General features: G+C 38.7%; 1 protein-coding gene across 1 annotated transcript in view; it reads left to right on the top strand.

Annotated features, from left to right (window-relative positions):
* LEKR1 (leucine, glutamate and lysine rich 1) overlaps positions 1-22,608 on the top strand; it is a 224,946-nt gene that overhangs the window by 191,293 nt on the left and 11,045 nt on the right. Inside the window, exons 10-11 of the mRNA XM_068988656.1 lie at positions 9,931-10,095; positions 14,759-15,058. Coding sequence (XP_068844757.1) covers positions 9,931-10,095; positions 14,759-15,058 — 465 coding nt within the window. The remainder of the gene's footprint in view (positions 1-9,930; positions 10,096-14,758; positions 15,059-22,608) is intronic.

The raw sequence follows: 22,608 nt of genomic DNA, 5'->3' as shown, positions 1-22,608 counted from the left end.
CCACTGTTTCCCCATCTATTTCCCATGAAGTGATGGGACCGGATGCCATGATCTTTGTTTTCTGAATGTTGAGCTCCAAGCCAACTTTTTCACTCTCCTCTTTCACTTTCATCAGGAGGCTTTTTAGTTCCTCTTCACTCTCTGCCATAAAGGTGGTGTCATCTGCATATCTGAGGTTATTGATATTTCTCCCGGCAATCTTGATTCCAGCTTGTGCTTCTTCGAGCCCAGTGTTTCTCATGATGTACTCTGCATAGAAGTTAAATAAGCAGGATGACCATATACAGCCTTGACGTACTCCTTTTCCTATTTGGAACCAGTCTGTTGTTCCATGTCCAGTTCTAACTGTTGCTTCCTGGCCTGCATACAGATTTCTCAAGAGGCAGGTCAGGTGGTCTGGTATTCCCATCTCTTGAGGAATTTTCCACAGTTGATTGTGATCCACACAGTCAAAGGCTTTGGCATAGTCAATAAAGCAGAAATAGATGCTTTTCTGGAACTCCCTTGCTTTTTTGATGATCCAGCGGATGTTGGCAATTTGATCTCTGGTTCCTCTGCCTTTTCTAAAACCAGCTTGAACATCAGGAAGTTCACGGTTCACATATTGCTGAAGCCTGGTTTGGAGAATTTTGAGCATTACTTTACTAGGTGTGAGATGAGTGCAATTGTGTGGTAGTTTGAGCATTCTTTGGCATTGCCTTTCTTTGGGATTGGAATGAAAACTGAACTTTTCCAGTCCTGTGGCCATTACTGAGTTTTCCAAATTTGTTGGCATATTGAGTGCAGCACTTTCACAGCATCATCTTGCAGGATTTGAAATAGCTCAACTGGAATTCCATCACCTCCACTAGCTTTGTTCGTAGTGATGCTTTCTAAGGCCCACTTGACTTCACATTCCATGATATCTGGCTCTATATGAGTGATCACACCATTGGGATTATCCAGGTCATGAAGATCTATTTTGTACAGTTCTTCTGTGTATTCTTCCCATCTCTTCTTAATATCTTCTGCTTCTGTTAGGTCCATACCATTTTTGTCCTTTATCGAGCCCATCTTTGCATGAAATGTTCCCTTGGTATCTCCTAAATCAAATCCCTTATGCTTATACAGTGGATGTGAGAAATAGATTTAAGGGCCTAGATCTGATAAATAGAATGCCTGATGAACTATGGAATGAGGTTCATGACATTGTACAGGAGACAGGGATCAAGACCATCCCCATGGAAAAGAAATGCAAAAAAGCAAAATGGCTGTCTGGGGAAGCCTTACAAATAGCTGTGAAAAGAAGAGAAGTGAAAAGCCAAGGAGAAAAGAAAAGATATAAGCATCTGAATGCAGAATTCCAAAGAATAGCAAGAAGAGATAAGAAAGCCTTCTTCAGCGATCAATGCAAAGAAATAGAGGAAAAGAACAGAATGGGAAAGACTAGAGATCTCAAGTGGCCTAATATATGTACAGTTGGACACCCCATAGGACAAGAAAGCGAGGACAGAAGGAATACTTGAAGCAATAATGGCTAAAAACTTAAAGTTTAATAAGAAGATTCAAGGAGCTCAATAAAGCTCAAGTACACCAAGAGACATTATAATCCAGTTGCTCAAAAATGTCAATTAAAAAATCTTAAAAGCAACTAGAGAATAAAAGACATATATAGAAGTACAAAGATAAGGATGAGAGCAGATTTTCTAAAAATCATAAACACTGTAAGCAAGAAGATAGTGGGGCTGAAAGTACTGAAAGAAGGGTTGGGCAGGGGTGAGGGGATGGCAGTGGGAGCTGCTAACTTAGAAAGTCTATACAAAGTGAAAACATTTTTCAAAACATGAGGGTAAAAGAAAGATCTTTCAGAATGAAAAAGCTGAAAAAAATGTATCACCAGTACACCCACACTCTAAGAAATGTTAAAAGTCCTTTATTCAGAAGGAAAATTATACCAGATGGAAATAGGGATCTATACAAAAGAATGCAGAACACCAAAAGTGGTAGCAATGTGAATAAGTATGATATTTTTATCATTTAAATTTCCTTATAATTGACTATTTTTATAATTAATAATCTAATATGACATCTATAGCATGTAGAAGCAAAATATATGACAACAATACCACAATAGCTGGGAAGGGAGAGATGAAGTATGCTGTTGTAAGATTCTTTGTTTTAAATGAAAATGTAATTTATTGGCTGTCTTAACTGCAGGGTTCAGTGGTGAGCTACCTTCAGGCACAGCTGGATTCAGGGCTCTTAAGCTGGTTTTCTGCCAGATTGGCTTCTTTTTCAGACTCAGGATTGTCCCTCCTGATGGCAAAAAGGGAGCAGCTATGTTTCCCATCACTTTCCTACATTCTTAGCAAGAGACTGACTGTGGCTGTCAGATTCTAACTGAACCATGCACTCAGTCTTGGACCAACCATGACAGCTGGCAAGACTGGGTATATTGGTTCACTCAGGCCTCAGTCATGTGCTCATCCTTGCAGGACAGAATCCCACTCAGTCATATTGACTGATAGTAGGAGAAGAATGAATCACTACAAAAAAGGAAAATAACAAATCTCCCCTGAAGTTCCCAGATAAGAGAAGGGCCAAGAGATAGGGCAACAGGTGAGCAAACTGACAATGAGCTGGGAAGTACAGTGGATCCTTCTGGGGTATCTTCCTGGCAGATTACCCTTCTCTCTGAGAATTTCTCCACCTGCTGCATGGGTTGAGTGAGATTCCTTGCATTTTGCCCCCCTAGAGCCACTCTGCACCCTTGAAACCCTGCTTTCTATCCCCAAAGCCTGAATTGAATGGATGAGAGTAATAGTTCCTGGACCCTCTAACTTTTGATTGGGATTGGTGAGTAGGGAAAAATGGCAGAAGATCTAAGGAAAGGAGGAAGGGATCCTTTCATTCTAGTTATATCCACTAACCAACCACCACAGCCCCCCCTTTCCCCCAGCTTTATGGAGATATAACTGACATGTGACACTGTGTAAGTTTATGATGTACAACATGATGATCTCTCTCTCACACACACACATACACATATATATACAGCAAAATAATTACCACAATAAGATTAGTTAACACATTCTTTACACAATTATCTTTGTTGTTTTGGTAGTGAGAATATTTAGATTCTTATACAATATATAAAGTGACATATCAGTAGAAGATAGACTGCATAAAGTTAAAAATATATTCTGTAAACTCTAAACCAACTACAAAAATAGAAGAACAAAGAGTAACAGCTAATAAACTAACAAAGATTTGGAAATTGAATTTTAAAATAATGCAAAAGAAGACAGAAGAAGAGGGGAAAACAATGAGATGGGTCAAACAGAAAACACATAGCAAGACAGATTTAAAGCTAGTCATATCAATAATCAAATTAAATATAAGTGGTCTAAACCAGAGATCAGCAAACTTTTTCTATAAAGGTCCAATTAGTAAATATTTTTGGTATCTGGACCATACAGTCTCTGTTGCAACCACTCCACTCTGCCCCTGTACCTTAAAGGCAGCCACAGATGATATGCAAATGAATGGGCATGGCTGAAGTTTAGTCTGTGGGACATAGTTTGCCAAGCCCTTATCTAAATATCCCCATTAAAAGACAGATTGCCATGTTGGATAAAAATGAAAGATTCTACTGTATGTTGCCTATAAGAAATGTATTTTTATATAAAAAAATATTTTAACAAAGAGGCCAAAAGTAATGGATTGAAAAAGAAGCTAGAGTTGCTACATTATAATCAAAATAGAGTTCAGAGAAAGAAATCAGAGTATTTAGAATATTACCAAAGATAAAGAAAGTCATTTTGTAATGATAAAGGGGTTGGTTCACCAAGAGGACATTTAACCTTGAACACTTTTCACCTAGAAACAGAACTTTAAAAATTAAGCAAAAAGTGATAGAACTGCAAGGAGAAATAGACCAATCTTTAGAGTCAGAGATGTCGATAGCTCTCTCTCAATACCCAGAAAAACCATTAAGGATATATACTATGGAAAATAGTAAAATAGTTTATTCTTAAAAATATTAACAGATACAACTTAATTGATACATATAGAATTCTTCATTTAACAGCAGAATATGCATTCTCCTCATGCGTGCATGGGACATTTATTAAAGTAGATCATATACTGGGAATAAAGGTCTTAAAAAATTTAAAAGAATTCACTGGACATGACTTTGAATAAACTCCGAGAGACAGTGAAGGACAGGGAAGCCTGGCATGCTGCAGTCCATGGGGTCACAAAGAGTCAGACATAACTGAATGACTGAACAACAACAACAAAAAAAGAATTCAAGCCATACGAAGAATTTTCTCTAACCACAATGGAATTAAATTAGAATTCATTAACAGAAAGTTATCTGGAAAAAAATCTCCCAATATTTTGAACTAAATCAATACCAACTCCATTCCCTTAACCACTGCACCATGTAAATGTGTGGGGAAGCAAGGTGCCCGGGAAAACTCACCACACTGAGCTATGGAGCCCACCAGAGACATCTGAGTGCACAGCCTGCCCCGCCTCGTGGTAGCTCTAAGATCTTGGTGAAGGCACCAAATTTCTCTGAGCTTATTTCTTACTCTATACAGTGGGAACAATAAGTACTATACGTTCTTTCAGAATTGTAAGAATTAAATGAGTTAGTAGAGGAAAAGAGCCCTATACCATACAACCTAGCTTGTATGAGGTACTCAGTGAACATTCTCTTCTTCTGTCCTCAGTTTTCCTCAGTTCTTGGCAGGACTTCAATACTTAGTCTGATTCCTTAGCATTTGCATTTTTAATTACAAAGTCTAGTGTTTGAATAGTCATCTACTTTTATAACATAGTTATTCAGTGGTTAATTTAGAAATAATCTGAAATACTAGTTTTCAATTACAATTTGTTTCTAACTTTTAGAAAATAGTAGAATCATTTTTGGGCTTCCCTGGTGGCTCAGATAGTAAAGAATCTGTCTGCAATGCCAGAAACCTGGGTTCAATCCCTGGGTCAGGAAGATCCCCTGGAGAAGGGAATGGCAATGCACTTCAGTATTCTTGCCTGGAAAATTCCATGGACAGAGAAGCCTGGTGGGCTACAGTCCATGGGGTTGCAAAGAGTCCAACATGACTGAGCAATTTTCACTCACTCATAATCATTTTCAGGAGGTATATTAATATTTTGTTTAATGATAAATGTACATCAAATATAAACAAGTGGTCTGATTTCTACTTGACATTTGAAATTTTCTTGGTTTTAAAGGGATCATCAAATAATAAGTGATTATGTTGTAACATGGTGTCTGCCTCCATGAACACTGTCTCACTGTCTCTCACTTTGCATAGTGTTCATTGAACCCATGCTAAGCAAGGCACAAGCAGGGAAGCCGGAAGAAAACTCATGGAGTCGTAGGAATTGCAAACACATTTATTTTCTCCTGACTGGCACAGCAGCACTAGCAGCAGATACGCTGTATTCTCTCCTCTTGCGGTTGACCCAGCCGTCACAGCCATAACACAGCCTCACCACCATAATGCAGCCAAAATGTAACTGCAAGGGCTTTTTCAGGTGGAGCTTATATATGCTTACAGAACAAAGGTAGCCAGTGGCCAAGTGAGTACCTTGTGACGTGCATGAGCAGTGCTATAAGTGAGCTCAACTGTTATATAATGATTATTTATAAAACATGGGGCAAGAGTGAAAGGACATGGTGAGAGAGCCTGACCACCACCGTCTTGGCTAATTTGCTCTTTCCCTACAAATAGAAAATGATATCAGAATCAACCAGAAAGATCTCACTTGGGAAACAGTGAAAAGACAGCATTTTGCACATAAGTATTAGAAACAAATATTATAAAACACTAATTTATGCGTTTCAACACAAGTACAAAAAGGATTTTAAAGAACAATATACTCAGAATGCTTTGAAGTCTTCAGAAGCCCTTCAGGAATGAGACAGTTGAGCTAGAGGAAGATACGGATGAACTAAAAGCTGGAATGTGTACACAGACAACAGTTGATTTTACTTTCTCTAACTCTTAAGCTCATATTTTTATTCATGCTTTTTTAAATTAAAATTTCCTCAGATTATCAGAATTACTATTATATAAGGAGATCAGTCCTGGGTGTTCATTGGAAAGACTGATGCTAAAGCTGAAACTCCAATACTTTGGCCACCTCATGCGAAGAGCTGACTCACTGGTAAAGACCCTGATGCTGGGAGGGATTAAGGGCAGGAGGAGAAGGGGATGACAGAGGATGAGATGGCTGGATGGCATTACCGACTCGATGGACATGAGTTTGGGTGAACTCCGGGAGTTGGTGATGGACAGGAAGGCCTGGCGTGCTGCGGTTCACGGGGTCGCAAAGAGTTGGACACGACTGAGCGACTGAACTGAACTGAACTGAAAGGAGTTCATATTTTATGTATGCACCATCACCTAATTTATGTATTTTTCATAAACATAAGTCCTGCCATCTAAGATTTTTGTAAACAAATAGCTGTTATCAACATGTAGGAAACATAAACATGACAATTTCACATGAATTCATCTTCTCAATGACAATATACCAGCTTAAGCAAGTCATTGTTGGTGGGCTCATCGTTTTGTTCAGACTCTTCAGGTCTTGAAGGAACCGGTAGTGTCATCTCTCTGTGCTACAGAGTCAACACATTCAGATGGCTTTTGACTTGCCATTGCAGTGTCCTTAAATATTTAAAAGTTCCACCTGAAGTTCATCCCTTTGCTTCTCTTTCTCAGGTTGTACAAACTAAAAAATCAAATCAGTATATCACTCTTCTCCTTTCTATCTGTAGTGCTTTTTCTTTCCCACCCTCTGTCTGTTCCTTTCTTTTTCCCTCTCTCCTTACCTATACTAGTTTATTCCAAGGAATAGTTCAGAGGCAAAGAGCCCTTTCTTCCTGTATCAGGTAGAACAGAACATTCTACTCATTCAACCAGTCAGCCACCCTCTTTCCTTCCCTGAATGCATCCTTTGTTTCATCTTCAAGGGACTCTGCTGATTTGCTAAATGACCTTTTCCTCATAATTTAAAGAACTTCTGTTTTAAAAAGTTCCTCTGAAGTCCTTCTGTCACCTAATTTACAGTTTGGCCTGTCCCACCTCATTTGTGCACATTCTTCTTCTCTTGAGTCCATATTTTGAAAGATGTCTTTCTATCCTAAAATAACTATTTGGCTCTACCAATTAACTACACAAGCAAAATTTTTTGAACACTTGACATTTTAGTACCTCAGCACCAATTTTTCTTTAGCTTCTCAAAAAAATGTTTATTTACTCTCTTTTTTAAAATAGTGTCAAAGTATCTTGTGGACTATTAACTCAAAGTTTTATGAATGTTTTGTATTTGATTTCCTCTTTTCATGTGTTCTTAACTTATCTATTCCAGCATGGCTAGAGCACAGTAGTCAAATGGGAAATACAGTTTGAAAGTCAGGTTGGAGAAGTCCAGGGCTGCCATACGTGGTATCCTGCTTGTGCCATGAATAATAATAGCATAGGCCAGGGGAGAGAAGGGAGCTGAAACCAGGCCTGAGCTCTGCTCACCATGTCCTGTGCCCTGCCCAAGGCTGTGTTTATCTAAGGAAGGTGTGCTTTGTTGATTCTTGCAAAGGTGTCATAGGGGCTGGTGGTGTTCTAGTAGAAGAGTTTGGATTGGGAGTTTGGATTTTATAATGCAGTGAAAAGCCATCAAGAGGGAATAAAAGAATTCAATGTACAGTTTGTGAAGAACACTCTGCTGTGTATCAGGGGTTGGAGAGAGGCAGGAATAGAAATAAGGAGGCAAGTCAGGAGGTGGTGGTGACCACAACTAGGGTGGTGATAGTAAGAAGTACAGAGAAATCAATAGATTCAGTGTATCTTTTGGAGGCAAAATGAGCAGGGCTTGATGGTGGATTAGGTGTAGAGGGTAAAGGAGAGAGAAGTGTGAAAGGCAATTCCTCCAGTTACTGACTTGAATAACTCCACGGGCAGTGGCACACATCCTGAGATAGGGAGCACTGAGGAAGGAACGGGTGGGGGGATTGTATCAAGATCTCTGGTACAGACAGTTTGTTTGAGACACCTATGATGTATCTATATGGTTACCAGGAGGCAAGAACAAAAGTAACTGAAATTCAGAAGAACATCTGCTTTTTTCTCTTAAGTGCCCTGAGGCTTTCCTTGTTTTTCACAACCTGATAACAACTTATCTGAACAATTCTGTCATGTGCCTAAATGATTATCGGTATTCTTTCCTCCAAACAATCTAGAAACTTATTTTGAAAGAGCCAAAACAACTCCGGTGCAGTGAGTATAAGCATAAGTGCTTTGCCTTGAGGCAAATGACCAGTGCAATAAGCCCCACTGACCCTATACTGAGGCTGGTCTTCTATCTGCATTTTATGTAATTTAAAGGGCTTCCTGCAAAGTTCCTTAGCGAGCTTTCTGTTTCCCAGTTTTAGTGTTCCCTTGAGAAATTCAAGTTGACCTCTCTCCTCTTACTGGCTTGAGAATCACAGTCACAGTAAGTCAGGCTTGACAGTTTTTCTCCCAAGTTATCTGCTTTTACTTGGTTTTAGAATTTATAATCTAAATAATTTATAATGGCACAATGTAAATCTAGAGCCAACCTGTCACTGGGATCCCTTCTCTAATCCACTAGATAAACTCCCAGGCGTAAATGACTCCAGTACTCATGGATTTGTTCTCTCTTGCTCAAGTAGGCAGAGCCAAAACCAATGACTAAAAACCACAGGGAGAGAGATGTTGGCTCAACTAAAGGAAAAGCTTCCTAATGCTTAGTGCTGTCTGAAAATGGAAGTGCCTGCTGGGGAAGGAGTGAGTTATGGTTTCTGGTGGTGTCAATGCATAGAGCAGATAATCATTTGGTGCAGAGTCCATGGTAGAGATTGAAGTCAGAGTGTAGAAGTAATCTCCACTGACTGTTGAATTCCTGCTCCTGCAAGAGCTTTACACAGATGTTTCGTCTCATTTAATCCTCATAACAACCCTCAAGGGAATCAGTTATAACCCCACCAGGAGAGGTTACAGTCACAATTTAAGATCACACAGCTAGAGTGGCAGAGCCAGGATGTAGAGCCAGGATTTAAACTCTGAGTCCAAAGCCTTTGTTTATCCTTCCACAATTCATGGAAGCTTGAGAAAATGAACTAGGGGATTTTTAAGGTCCCTTCCAACACTGTGGTTCTGAGTAGAAATCTGGATACAAGCATCACTGACTATGTTTTCCTTCAATCACCCTTCTGGCCTCAATCTCATTAAAATGATAATCTATGACTCCAAAACTGTCTGTGGTCTCCATCAAGAAAGGCTCATTTTTAAAAAATCAGCATTTATACCTTGTATCCACTCTGAGTTTTCAACAGAAATTAGTGTGAGAGCCTCAAAATCTTTTCTTCTTTTTTTTTTCCTTATAGGGTTGCTGGCAAAGGACAGAGTTTACACTATAAATGTACAGAAGACTAAGCTTTTAGCATTTCTGAAAACTTATATTGTCCTACCTTTTCTACTCATTTTACAGGTCTTAAAAGTCTTAGAAGATCTGGAGATATTTGACCCAAGGTCAGCTTCTCTGGTCCAAGTTCTGAATCAGATTTTTTTTTAACATTAGAATTTAAAAATTCATGTTAGAATTAGAATTTTTAAATGATTAGACCCTAAGAGTTCTCATCACAAGAAAAGTTCTATTCCTTTAATTTTGTATCTGTATGAGATGATGGATGTTCTGTAAACTTTTGTGATAATAACTTCAGGATATATGTAAGTGAAATCTTTATACTGTACACCTTAAACTTATATAGTGCTGTATGTCAATTATATCAACAAACCTGGGAGAAAAAAATGAGTCTGAAAATAGGCTTAATTTACTTATGATAATATGGTGTTAAATTTATTTATGATAATATGTATGTTAAATGCTATTTTCTAGATTGAAGCTGAAATTACCAAGGAAAGAGCCCAACATTTGGTTGAATTTCAGGAGCAAGCTCTTCTCTTTAAGGAAGAAGCTAAACTGGAACTTAATATTGAAAAGGAAAAACACCAAGAAATAATCCAAAAGTATAAGAAAGAACAAGAAGAACTACAAATGAAGGTCTGTCATTATGGTATTCATCATCATTTAATGGATTTGAAACTGTAGATGTTGGTTATTTCCTCCTAAAAGGACAACACTATGTTTCTAACTCTTATAGATTTCTTCATGGTCATCACAGCTTATTTTTAGATAGAATGATTTGGCTATGCTCCATAATGAATGACTGAGATAAATTATATAAGAATATAATCTAGCTATGTATGGAATTTTTCCTACTAAATAAATGTGTTTTTAAAACAGCATAAATTACATAACTAATAATTAACATGGTTAGATATTCTAATACCTCAAATGTCCAACAAATGATAATGATGTGTTTTACATACCTAAATTTTACCAACAACTAAAGTCTATCCCTTTTAGCTGCAAATATTTTCAATTTTAGTTTTGAATGAAGGGGAAATATTTTTTACATATCAGACGTCCATAATTTCTTAAACAATGTTTACTAAACAAAATATAAGGTTTTGACAAGGTTCCCTTGTTTTCATAAGACCTGAAAGTAGAGTGTGTGTGTGTGCGTGTGTGTGTGTGTCTTTTTTGTGAGTATATTAACCAAGGCCTAGTGGTAAAGTTATGTTTTGAATAAACTCATTAAGAATTTATGTAAATTAGCATTAAATGAGACTTAGGGCCTCCACTTTGTTGTACAGGGGATATGGTAGTTTTTCAGTAGCTCACTGTGAATAGTCAGGGCCAGCCACGTGAATGTGGTATCATAGGTCCCCATACAAAGACAGCAGGCTTAATGCTGTCTTGAAATTCTTAATAATAATTTAATCTCTGAATTTGTGTTTTGTAAGTGCAGTCCTATTTGGGACAATGGGACAATGGAGCATGCGCTGGGAGTTGTAGCCTCGGCTCACCTAAGGCCCCCTCCTTCTCTTCTGGACAGTCCTGTCCTAGACATGCCCTTACTTCCCGGCTTCTGCCCCAACTCCCCTTTTCCCCTCACCCTGTGACTGCTGTTACTCTCCCAGGTGGCCCAGGACCATCAGCAGGGGAATGCTGAAAGGCAAGCCCCAACTTGCCAGGGCTACAGTCTTTTAAGAGCAGCCCTAAGTCCAGATTTTGTGAGTGAATTCTCTTGATTTTTTTTTTTTATTGTTGACTCCCTTATTAAAAAATCAAAGCATGTTTATGGCTCTCTGAGCCTCCTCTTCCCAAGATAACCTGCTCTGTTTTAGTGGCAACTCTCCTCTGGATGAAGGAAACTACTGCTCAGACCCAGAAGTGACCCTCTTCTTCCCTGGGTTAATTGAAGAAAATGGAATATTAATTTATAAAAACTGTGGTGAATAGATTTCTTGTAAAAGTTATTATTAATGTAAATTTAACATTTGAAACACATTTTGGGTACATAACTCTTAAGTAATGGTTCACAAAATCCTTGGAACTTTAGTCTGTAAATGCTTTCCAGATTCTTCATGGGCTGATTTCTTGTTGTACTAATATTTATAATATGACAATATCCGTAGCATAAATAATGATATGTTTTGTCAGAAGCAGCTTTGCTCTTCCTGGTCTGTTTTGTGTTATTTGTTTTGCTTTTTTAAGGAGAAAAATAAGCAGTCTTTTCCCTTCTAAAGATGCTGTGACACTGAAAAGTTTCTCAAGTTGTTCTTTCCTCTGTTTGTCTAGAGGTACCACCTTCAGAAGCAGTATATTTTCAAAGTATTGTGGTATCCTCTAGAACTGCATTGTCTAATATAGTAACTTCTGTGCCTACTTAAGTTTTAATTAATTAAAGTTAAATAAAATTGAAAATTGAGTTCCTCACTCATGTTTGCCACATTTCAAGGGTGCAATAGCCCATACTAGCAAGTGAGAGCCTACTGTTAACATTTCTTCTCAGCTCAGTGATCAGTGATTTCACCTTCATAGCTTGGAATTGGTCATGGTGAGAGTGTTTACACCATGGAAACTGAATGCAAATCTGACTTCTGTGTGTGTGTGTGTGTGTGAGAGAGAGAGAAAGAGTCCATTGTTAAATATTTACCAGTGCAGTTGTGTCTGACTCTTTGCGACCCCCATGGACTTTATAGTCCATGGAATTCTTCAGGGCAGAATACTGAAGTGGGTAGCCTTTCCCTTCTCTAGGGGATCTTCCCAAACCAGGGATCAAACCCAGGTCTCCCACATTGCAGGTGGATTGTTTACCAGCTGAGCCACAAGGGAAGCCCAAGAGTACCGCAATGGATAGCCTATCCCTTCTCCAGCGGATCTTCCTGACCCAGGAATCAAACCAGGGTCTCCTGCATTGCAGGCTGATTCTTTACTAATTGAGCTATAAGGGAAGTATTTACCAGTACACCACTATCAATAGTCACATGTGGGTAGTGGCTACCACATAAGACAGTGCAGAATATTTCTTCTTGTTGTTCAGTCACTAAGTTGTGTCTGATTCTTTGCAACCCCATGGGCTGCAGCACACCAGGCTCCCCAGTCCTTCACTGTTTTCTGGAGTCTATTCAAATTCATGTCCCCTGAGTCGGTGACTCTATCTAATCATCTCATTCTCTGCCGCCCCCTTCTCCTTTTGCTTTCAGTCTTTCCCAGCATCAGGGTCTTTTCCAGTGAGTCAGCTTTTCTCATCAAGTAGCCAAAGTATTGGAGCTTCAGCTTCAACATCAGTCCCACTAATGAATATTCAGGGTTGATCTCCTTTAAGATTGACTGGTTTCATCTCCTTGCTGTCCAAGGGGCTCTCAAGAATATTCTCTAGCACCACAGTTCAAAAGCATAGTTTCGTCAGTGCTCAGCCTTCTTTATGGTACAGCTCTCACATCTGTACATGATTACTGGAAAAACCATAGCTTTGACTATATAGACCTTTGTCAGCAAAGTGACGTCTCTGCTTTTTAATATGCTGTCCAGGTTTGTCATAGCTTTTCTTCCAAGGAGCAAGCATCTTTTAATTTCATGGCTGCAGTCACCATCTGCAGTGATTTTCAGAGCCCAAGAAAATAAAATCTGTCACTGTTTCCATTTTTTCCCCAGCTCTTTACTGTGAAGTGATGGGACCAGATGCCATGATCTTAGTTTTTTTTTAATATTCAGTTTCAAGCCAGCTTTTCCCTCTCCTCTTTCACCTTCATCAAGAAACACATCAGTTCCTCTTTACTTTCTGCCACTAGAGTGGTATCATCTGCATATCTGGGGTTGTTGATATTTCTCCAACAGCCTTGATTCCAGCTTGTGCTTCATCCAGGCCATCTTTCACATAATGTACTCTGTATATAAGTTAAATAAGCAGGGTGACAATATACTGCCTTGAGGTACTCCTTTCCCTATTTTGAAACAGTCCATTGTTCCATATCTGGTTCTATATGTCATTTATTGACCCACATACAAGTTTCTCAGAAGGCAGGTAAGGTGGTCATGTATTTCCATCTCTTTTAAGAATTTTCCAGTTTGTTGTGATCCACATAGTCAAAGGCTTTAGCATAGTCAATGAAGTAGAAATAGATACTTTTCTGGAGTTTCCTTTCTTTCTTTATGATCCAACAAACATTGGCAATTTGATCTCTACTTCCTCTGCCTTTTCTAAATCCAGCTTGTACATCTGGAAGTTCTCAGTTCACATACTGCTGACACCTACCTTGAAAGATTTTGAGCATAACCTTACTAGCATGTGAAATGAGGGTGCAGTTGTATGGTAGTTTGAACATTCTTTGGCATTGCCCTTCTTTGAGACTGGAATGAAAACTGACATTTTCCAGTCCTATGGCCACTGCTGAATTTCCCAAATTTGCTCATGTATTCTGTCACTGAAGAAAGTTCTATTGGGCAGGGCTACTATAGAAGATGTGGTATCTAGGGTACCTTCAATCATTATATACAAGGATGAAAAAAAAATACATCAAAGGAAACCTTACTAGTATGATTTGAGTAGACTGTAGCACCAAAGAATTGATGTTTTTGAACTGTGGTGTTGGAGAAAACTCTTGAGAGTCCCTTGGACTGCAAGAAGATCCAATCAGTCCATCCTAAAGGAAATCAGTCCTGAATATTCATTGGAAGGACAGATTCTGAAGCTGAAACTCCAATACTTTGGCCACCTGATGTGAAGAACTAACTCATTTGAAAAGACCCTGATGCTGGGAAAGATCGAAGGCAGGAGGAGAAGGGGATGACAGAGGATGAGATGGTTGGATGGCATCACCGACTCAATGGACATGAGTTTGAGTAAACTCCGGGAGTTGGCAATGGACAGGGAGGCCTGGCATGCTGCAGTCCATGGGGTTACAAAGAGTCGGACATGACTGAGAGACTGAACTGACTGACTGACTGTAGCCATGATGCTCTCCTACATGCATCCCCAAACATCAGGTATTTCTAGGTCCCAAAGTTACCCTAAAATTAGTCCAGACAGGCACTTGATCAAGACTTGAGTTGTCCTTGGTAGTTCAGTTCAGTTACAAAGATTTAGGTATTTCAAAGTATGTTCAAGTGATTAATGCAATTCCATTTTCAGTGATAAAAATAAAATCTTAGTCTTAACTTTTAAAATCATGAAGGCCTATATAGGTCATAAGATTTGTTTTCATCAGATCAGAAGAGAATACCAATTATTTAGAATAAAACTCTTAAAACCAAGAGAATTCTCTGGATACCTAGAGACTATTACCTGCAAACTAATGCAAGACTTATCTTACAGATATCCGACTTAATCGAAGGTGCTACTAAAGATCTAAGATTCAAACTCGCTGCTCTTGAAGAAAAACTCCGTAAATCCCATGTTCAATATACTGAAGAATCTGCGTTAAAGGAGAAAGAAATTGAAAACCTTAAAAGTTTGGTTGTAGAATTTGAATCACGTTTGAAGAAGGAAATTGACAGTAATGGTTCAGTTTCAGAAGACCTGAGGAAGGAAATGAGAAAGAAGTCAGATGAACTGGAAAGAGTAATGCTGGCACAAACACAACTGATAGAGCAATTCAACCAGTCCCAGAAAGAGGTAGGAAGCAGGTGATGGTACCAACACAGTTAGTGAAAGAGTGCTGGTCTTTCAACAAATAAACAAACAAAGACATGAAATGTAGCTTGGTGTCATGCAGAAGGTTCTGGACTAAAGTTCTGGCTCATATCCTGGCTCTGTCCTTAACCTCAGTTCAGTTCAGTTCAGTCGCTCAATCATGTCCGACTCTTTGTGACCCCATGAACTGCAGCACGCCAGGCCTCCCTGTCCATCACCAACTCCTGGAGTTCACCCAAACCCATGTCCATCGAGTTGGTAATACCATCCAACCATCTCATCCTCTGTTGTCCCCTTCTCCTGCCCTCAATCTTTCCCAGCATCAGGGTCTTTTCAAATGAGTCAGCTCTTTGCATCAGGTGGCCAAAGTATTGGAGTTTCAGCTTAGGTAGGCATTTAACCTCTCTGGACCTGGCTTCCTTTTCTGTAAAATAAATAAAACATTTATCTATGTAATCTCTAAGGTTTCCTTGGCAAGTTCTACTGTGTTGCAAATGACCATTTAAAACCTCTAAGATTAGAAATCTTTATATATTTATGTCTTATTTGTTGAAACATTACATTTTTGCCAAAGAAACTTTTAGAGTACTTGCTGTTTAATATTTTAGACAGTATATTTTAAATACAGTTGTTCTTTAAGGTTTTGTTTTTCTGTCATTCTAAAGTTGTAAGATAATGTATTTGTCTTCTTTCCTGTGTATGCACGATTATTTCAGCAGTGTTTTATTTAAACAGGAGTGGACAAGTTCTTGTCTATGGCATCAGCAAACTTTGGGAGATGGTGAGGGACCAGGAGGCCTGGCATGCTGCAGTCCATGGAGTCGCAAAGAGTCAGACATGACTAGGCAACAGAACAACAACATACTTATTTTGGGGCTTCCCTGGTGGCTTAGTGGTAAAGAATCCACTTGCAATGCAGGAGACTCAGGTCCAGTCCCTAGGCCAAGAAGATCCCTTGGAGAAGGAAATGGCAACCCACTTCAGTTCTTGCCTAGGAAATCCTATGGTCAGAGGAGCCTGGCAGGATACAGTCCATGGGGTTGCAAAGAGTTGGACACAACTTAGCAACTAAACAACAGACTCATTTTGATTTGAATTTTGTTTTCCTAACAAAATCTTATTTCTGAACTGCTGACCATTTTAGAAATGGTGGATGCTATGGACTGAATGTCTTCCCAAATTCATATGTTAAATATAATCACTAGTATGATGTGTGGAGATGGGTCTGCCAGAGGTGATTGCGTCTTGAGAGATGAGCTAATCTCCTGAATGGAATTAGTGCTCTTATGAAAGAAAGCTTCCTCACTCCTTTCACCATGTGAAGACACAGTAAGAGAATGGCCATTTTGAATCAGGGTCCTTACCAGACACCAAATCTGTTGGCACTTTGATCTTGAACTTCACAGTCTCCAAAACTTTGAGAAATAGTATTTGTTGTTTGAACTATGCAGCCTCTGGTATTTTGTTGTAGTAACCCAAACTTATTAAAACAGTGGGCAATTTTCCAATAGCCAAGAATTAGAATATTGTCATACTAGAATATTTGATCCTATTTATGACAGTATAGCAAATAAAGGCAAATGGAGGAAGATTCTGAATGTTAGTGATAAATAATATTTTTTGGTTTCATTGGTGTTTTAAAGATGAATAAAAGAAAAGTGCTAGTGGTAATATTGATTATTAACAAATATACCATGTTTTCTTGCTATTTGTAAATTGTCAACCAAAATTCAAAGTTTATACCATCATTATAATTATGAACTGAACCTATTGCAAAGAAATTTTAAGTTAAATGTGAAATGAACAGAATATTGGATCAAGAATAATACCTAAAAACCCTATTAAAGTAGGAATTACTTCCATGTTACAGATGAGAAACTGACTCAAGATGTTTGAATAATTTCTAAGATGACCCAGCATGGTGGAGCCAAGATTCAAATTTGAATTTCTTAGATTTGGATCTCTAAATTTCATCTCCATGAATCTCTATATTTCCTCTTTTAGGATACTTGAATTTTAGTGATTCTACTTCTAAATTTCAAGTGACTTAAGGCTTGACACTCAACTCTCCAGAATACACACACACACACACACACACACACACACACACACACCCTCTCTCTCTCTCTTACTTTTAGAATAATGATAAACACACTAATGCTTTACTCTACCAGATGGTTAGGGTGTTGTGTGATTGAATGTCTCCTGTTGGAACACGGCGCCACAACCTCCCTTGGAAAAGGGGGCTGCTTCTCCAGTCCAGGCAGGAGTGGGAAGAGCCAGCATACACATGGTCTCAGCTCTGCTGGAGAAGGAGAGAGGTGATGCTTCAACTAAGACAGCAGTGTTGAAGTTCTAGAGGTGGGACAGCAGGTTAAAGGAGAGAAAGCCCAAAATAACTAGACCAGCAGGTTTTCTAACTCTTAAATCTCCCAAAGAAATGGCAATATGGAAAGTGAAAAGTTATTTATAAACTAGGACATTTATTTATGCTCAGAATTTATAAACTAGAACAAGACTATAAAGGGTCAAATCCAGGAAATATATAATAGTCCAATGCCTATATTCAAGTGCAAGGCACTGTGCTAGTCATCAATATGCAATTATGAACATGACTGACAACTGCCATTCCCTGCTTTCAATGAGGAATTTAGAGAAAATATTATGTTGAGCAGTTAAAGTGATATCCAGAGGCAAGAATGACCTAAAAAGAAATTTCCCATGTAAAAAACACAGACTAAAAGTTAACAGTCTGGCCATAGGACTTGCATTAGTTATGTATTGTTATATAACAAATTGTCATCAAAATCAGTGGCTTCAAACAGTGAACATTTATTTCTGAGTATCAGAGATCTGAATGTGTGGCTTAGCTGGATGCCTCTTGCTCAGTACCTCTCATGAGGTTGGTGTTAGGGTGTCAGCTGCTGCAGTCTCATTAAAAGGCTCAGCTGGGGGCAGGTTGACTTCCAAGCTCCCTTGTGTAGTTGTCAACAGGATTTACTTCCTCATGGTTGTTGGGCTGAGAGCCTCAGTTCAATGTTGGCTGAAGAAGGGGAAGAGAAGACCCCCTCAATTCCTTCCAACATGAACTTTTCCATAGAAGAGCCTGGCAACATGGCAGCTAGTCTGTCTCAAAACAAGCGAGTAAGAAAGAGAGAGTTCAAGAGAGGGTGCCCAAGATAGAAGCCACAGTCTCTCTAACTTAATCTCAGAAGTGGCATCCCACTGCTTTTGCTTCGTTCTATTCATTAGAGATGAAACCACAATTCCAGGGCACACTCAACTCAAAGGGGTTGCAGAAGGCTGTGAATAGCAAGAGGGCAGGGATAACCAGGGGCCATTTTATAGTTTGCCAACTCAGGGCCTCTGAAGGTAACTTTGGCAAGAGAAGCTAGACTAAAAGTGAAGACCGAATATCTTTTTCACACAAAAGCAGCTACATTTGGAATTCTTCCTGCTTGTTGGTTGTAACAGGAAACCACTCAGAGATGAAATTTTTTTACATGCAGACTTTGGAAAGAGACAAGATACTGAGCTGGAATATAAATGATCATAGATCATTACTGGGAAATAGAAAGGGACTGTAGCAAAAGTAAAGTTACCTTGGGACATGGCTGAGGGCAGACTTCCCTAGAAGTTAGACAATTACAACTGAACTGTAAGAGTAAATAATTAAGACTGCTTCTCTGTTTAAGAATGCTAAAGGCCAGAACATTCTTATTAAATTGGAAATGAATTAATACAAGTGATAGGAATTATGAGCCAGAAAGAACTGAGGTTGTTAGCATGTAAAGTAAAAAGTACTACTTTTTGTGACCATGCATTCCAGACACTTGAAATTTCCCAGGTTCTGGAGGAAAAAAGCCTCATTTAAGTGGAGAATAAATTCCCATTTGAAAGAAGATAAATTAATAGTCTAATAAGAAAGCTAATTAAAGAGAGGAAAGCCCCACTCTCATTCAGGAGGCCAGAAAATAGGTAGGACTTTGTTTTTAATTGTGTAAAGAAAGTTCTCAAGGATAGGAGGAAAGCCATAGCCTCCAAAGGGCAAAATGGATATTCCTCCATGGAGCAGGGATTAGTGGAGTGCTGCCACAGAAACAAGGGTCAAGAAGGTGAGGCAACAAAAGGTTCAGGTCAATAAGAAGAGAAAAAATAGGAAGTAAAACTATATGGAAAATTTAAATGTAAAAAAGGGGCTCCTGAAATTCTTTATAAGGAAAAGACACAGACATCAAAAATTGGAACAGTTTAAAAAAAATAAGAAGCCAGAAAAGAAACATAATATGTTAGAGAACAGGACAGTATCATTTAAAACCAGCTTAAAATAGATCCCATGCTTTTTGCTGCCAGTTTTTCTTCCTTACTAGCTCCATATGAGCTCTACCAAGACAGTGTGGCTCCATTGTTTGGGGCCTTGGATCCAAAAGGAGAATGTGAAAAACAGATCAAAGTAAAGCCAGTACAGAGAGTTCAATATTTTTGTTGACTTAAAACTATAGATAAAGAAAACATAAGGGGCAGAAGTTTTAAATTTCCCACTTCCTATAGTTATCTAATGAAGATGAAAGATATTCAAAAATAGAAGGTAATGCTTTTGGTTAAACATAAATGATTAAATGCATATGTTTATCTCTGTGTCCATCCCCAAATACCACTAAAATGACACTAAATTAATTAAAAGTGAATAAATACATAAGGTAAAAAGAACGGGAAAGGAGATGACATTTGATGAAAAAAATGTTGACCAAAATTTGGAAAACCGAAAGTAAGGTATGGATGAGAGATAATCAGCAGGCTATGGATATTGAAACCTAATGCTTGTGGAGAGTGTGGGAGTCCATGGAATCCTAAAAAGGAGCAAACCCAATCACATTACAAAGGCTCACCAAATATCTCTCAAAGTGGGAGAGAAGAGTAGATCTGAAAACAGGGCTGTTTGAATGTTTTTTAAAGGTGCAAACAGATGCTTAGATGCCCTCTGCAACCCCAGGCAGCCTCCACCTACCATCCTGGCAGGATACTAAAGGTTTACACTCTAGAAAACCTGAATGCAAGAGTCTTTGGACTTGAGGATACACAAAAGTGGGATATGATATAAGGCAAGAGCTAGAGTGAAGGTCTGTATATTTCAGGGTGAGACCTCCCAGTCCCTGTCACCCACTCACTTCCCAGAACACAGACAACCAAGCTTATATATCAATACCCAGGAAATTGGAGGAGCCCTCTGTGGTAAAATGAGCTAGCTCAAAAGAAGATACCTCTGGCTTAGGAATAAACTTAACCAATGAATTGAAAGACTTATACACTAAAAACTGTAAGACACTGATTAATTGATTAAAGAAAGTTTAAAAAAAGAAAATACCTCTGGGTGCCAACAACTATTAGTACCTCTGAACACTAAATAACTTTTAATTAAAAGTTATATGCATATCCAATGAAACATATACCAGTAAACAAGCCCTTACCTAGTAGGCACACAGAGTTTCCAGTAACATTTTGAAGACTCATTTTTAAACACAAAAGTCAAAAATAACCTATCATTTGAGGAACACTTCTGATATGAAAGACAGAATCAGGATCAAACAAATAAGCAAAAAAAGAACAATGTGGGAAGAAAAAGTGTCAAAAAAGAGCATAATTCATATCCTTAGAGACAAAAGAGAAGATATTATATCTATGAAACGTGAACAGAGGGCTATAAAAAGAGAACAGAAATGAGTATCAAAGTACAAGAACTGAAATAAAAATATAATATTTGGCTTAAATGATAAAAATGAAGAAATAACACAGAAAGTAGAAGAAAAGGTAACAAGATGGAGAGAAGAAAAGAATATTAGAGGATCAAGCCAGGATATCAAATACTTCATTAATAGAGTTCCAGAAAGAGAGAACAGAGAAAATGGAAGGGAGAAAACTATCCAGGAATTAATCTACTCCAAAAATAAGTATTCTAAGTACTGAAGGGGATTTCTATATTGAACAAGTCCACTCAGCATGATGGATGGCAAAGCAAACGTACCAAAGCACTTCATCATGAACTGTCACTACTTTAAGGATAAACATAAGGAATTAAAAACATTAAGGAAAATTATTTCCAATCTAGGATTCTATATCTTGACAAATGATCAATTAAATGCAAGTGTCAAAGATATTTTCAGACATTCAGTTCAGTTCAGTTCAGTCGCTCAGTCATGTCCGACTCTTGCGACCCCATGAATCACAGCACACCAGGCTTCCCTGTCCATCACAACTCCCAGAGTTTACCCAAACTCATGTCCATTGAATTAGTGATGCCATCCAGCCATCTCATCCTCTGTCGTCCCCTTCTCCTCCTGCCCCCAATCCCTCCCAGCATCAGAGTCTTTTCCAATGAGTCAACTCTTCGCATGAGGTGGCCAAAGTACTGGAGTTTCAGCTTTAGCATCATTCCTTCCAAAGAAATCCCAGGGCTGATCTCCTTCAGAATGAAGTGGTTGGATCTCCTTGCAGTCCAAGGGACTCTGAAGAGTCTTCTCCAACACCACAGTTCAAAAGCATGAATACTTCAGCTTTCCTCACAGTCCAACTCTCATTTCCATATATGATCACTGGAAAAGCCATAGCCTTGACAAGCGTCTTTTAATTTCATGGATGCAATCACCATCTGCAGTGATTTTGGAACCCAAAAATAAAGCCTGACACTGTTTCCACTGTTTCCCCATCTATTTCCCATGAAGTGATGGGACCAGGTGCCATGCTCTTCATTTTCTGAATGTTGAGCTTTAAGCCAACTTTTTCACTCTCCTCTTTCACTTTCATCAGGAGGCTTTTTAGTTCCTCTTCACTCTCTGCCATAAGGGTGGTGTCATCTGCATGTCTGAGGTTATTGATATTTCTCCCAGCAATCTTGATTCCAGCTTGTGCTTCTTCGAGCCCAGTGTTTCTCATGATGTACTCTGCATAGAAGTTAAATAAGCAGGGTGACAATATATAGCCTTGACATACTCCTTTTCCTATTTGGAACCAGTCTGTTGTTCCATGTCCAGTTCTAACTGTTGCTTCCTGGCTTGCATACAGATTTCTCAAGAGGCAGGTTAGGTGGTCTGGTATTCCCATCTCTTGAGGAATTTTCCACAGTTGATTGTGATCCACACAGTCAAAGGCTTTGGCATAGTCAATAAAGCAGAAATAGATGCTTTTCTGGAACTCTCTTGCTTTTTCCGTGATCTATCAGATGTTGGCAATTTGATCTCTGGTTCCTCTCTGCCTTTTCTAAAACCAGCTTGAACATCAGGAAGTTCACAGTTCACATATTGCTGAAGCCTGGCTTGGAGAATTTTGAGCACTACTTTACTAGGTGTGAGATGAGTGCAATTGTGTGGTAGTTTGAGCATTCTTTGGCATTGCCTTTCTTTGGGATTGGAATGAAAACTGACCTTTTCCAGTTCTGTGGCCACTGCTGAGTTTTCCAAATTTGCTGACATATTGAGTGCAGCACTTTCACAGCATCATCTTGCAGGATTTGAAATAGCTCAACTGGAATTCCATCA

Source organism: Capricornis sumatraensis, chromosome 1 (assembly GCF_032405125.1).
Source record: "Capricornis sumatraensis isolate serow.1 chromosome 1, serow.2, whole genome shotgun sequence".
Lineage (NCBI taxonomy): Eukaryota > Metazoa > Chordata > Mammalia > Artiodactyla > Bovidae > Capricornis > Capricornis sumatraensis.
The sequence above is the reverse complement of the archived record's forward strand: the minus strand, read 5'-3'. Positions and strand labels throughout refer to the sequence as shown.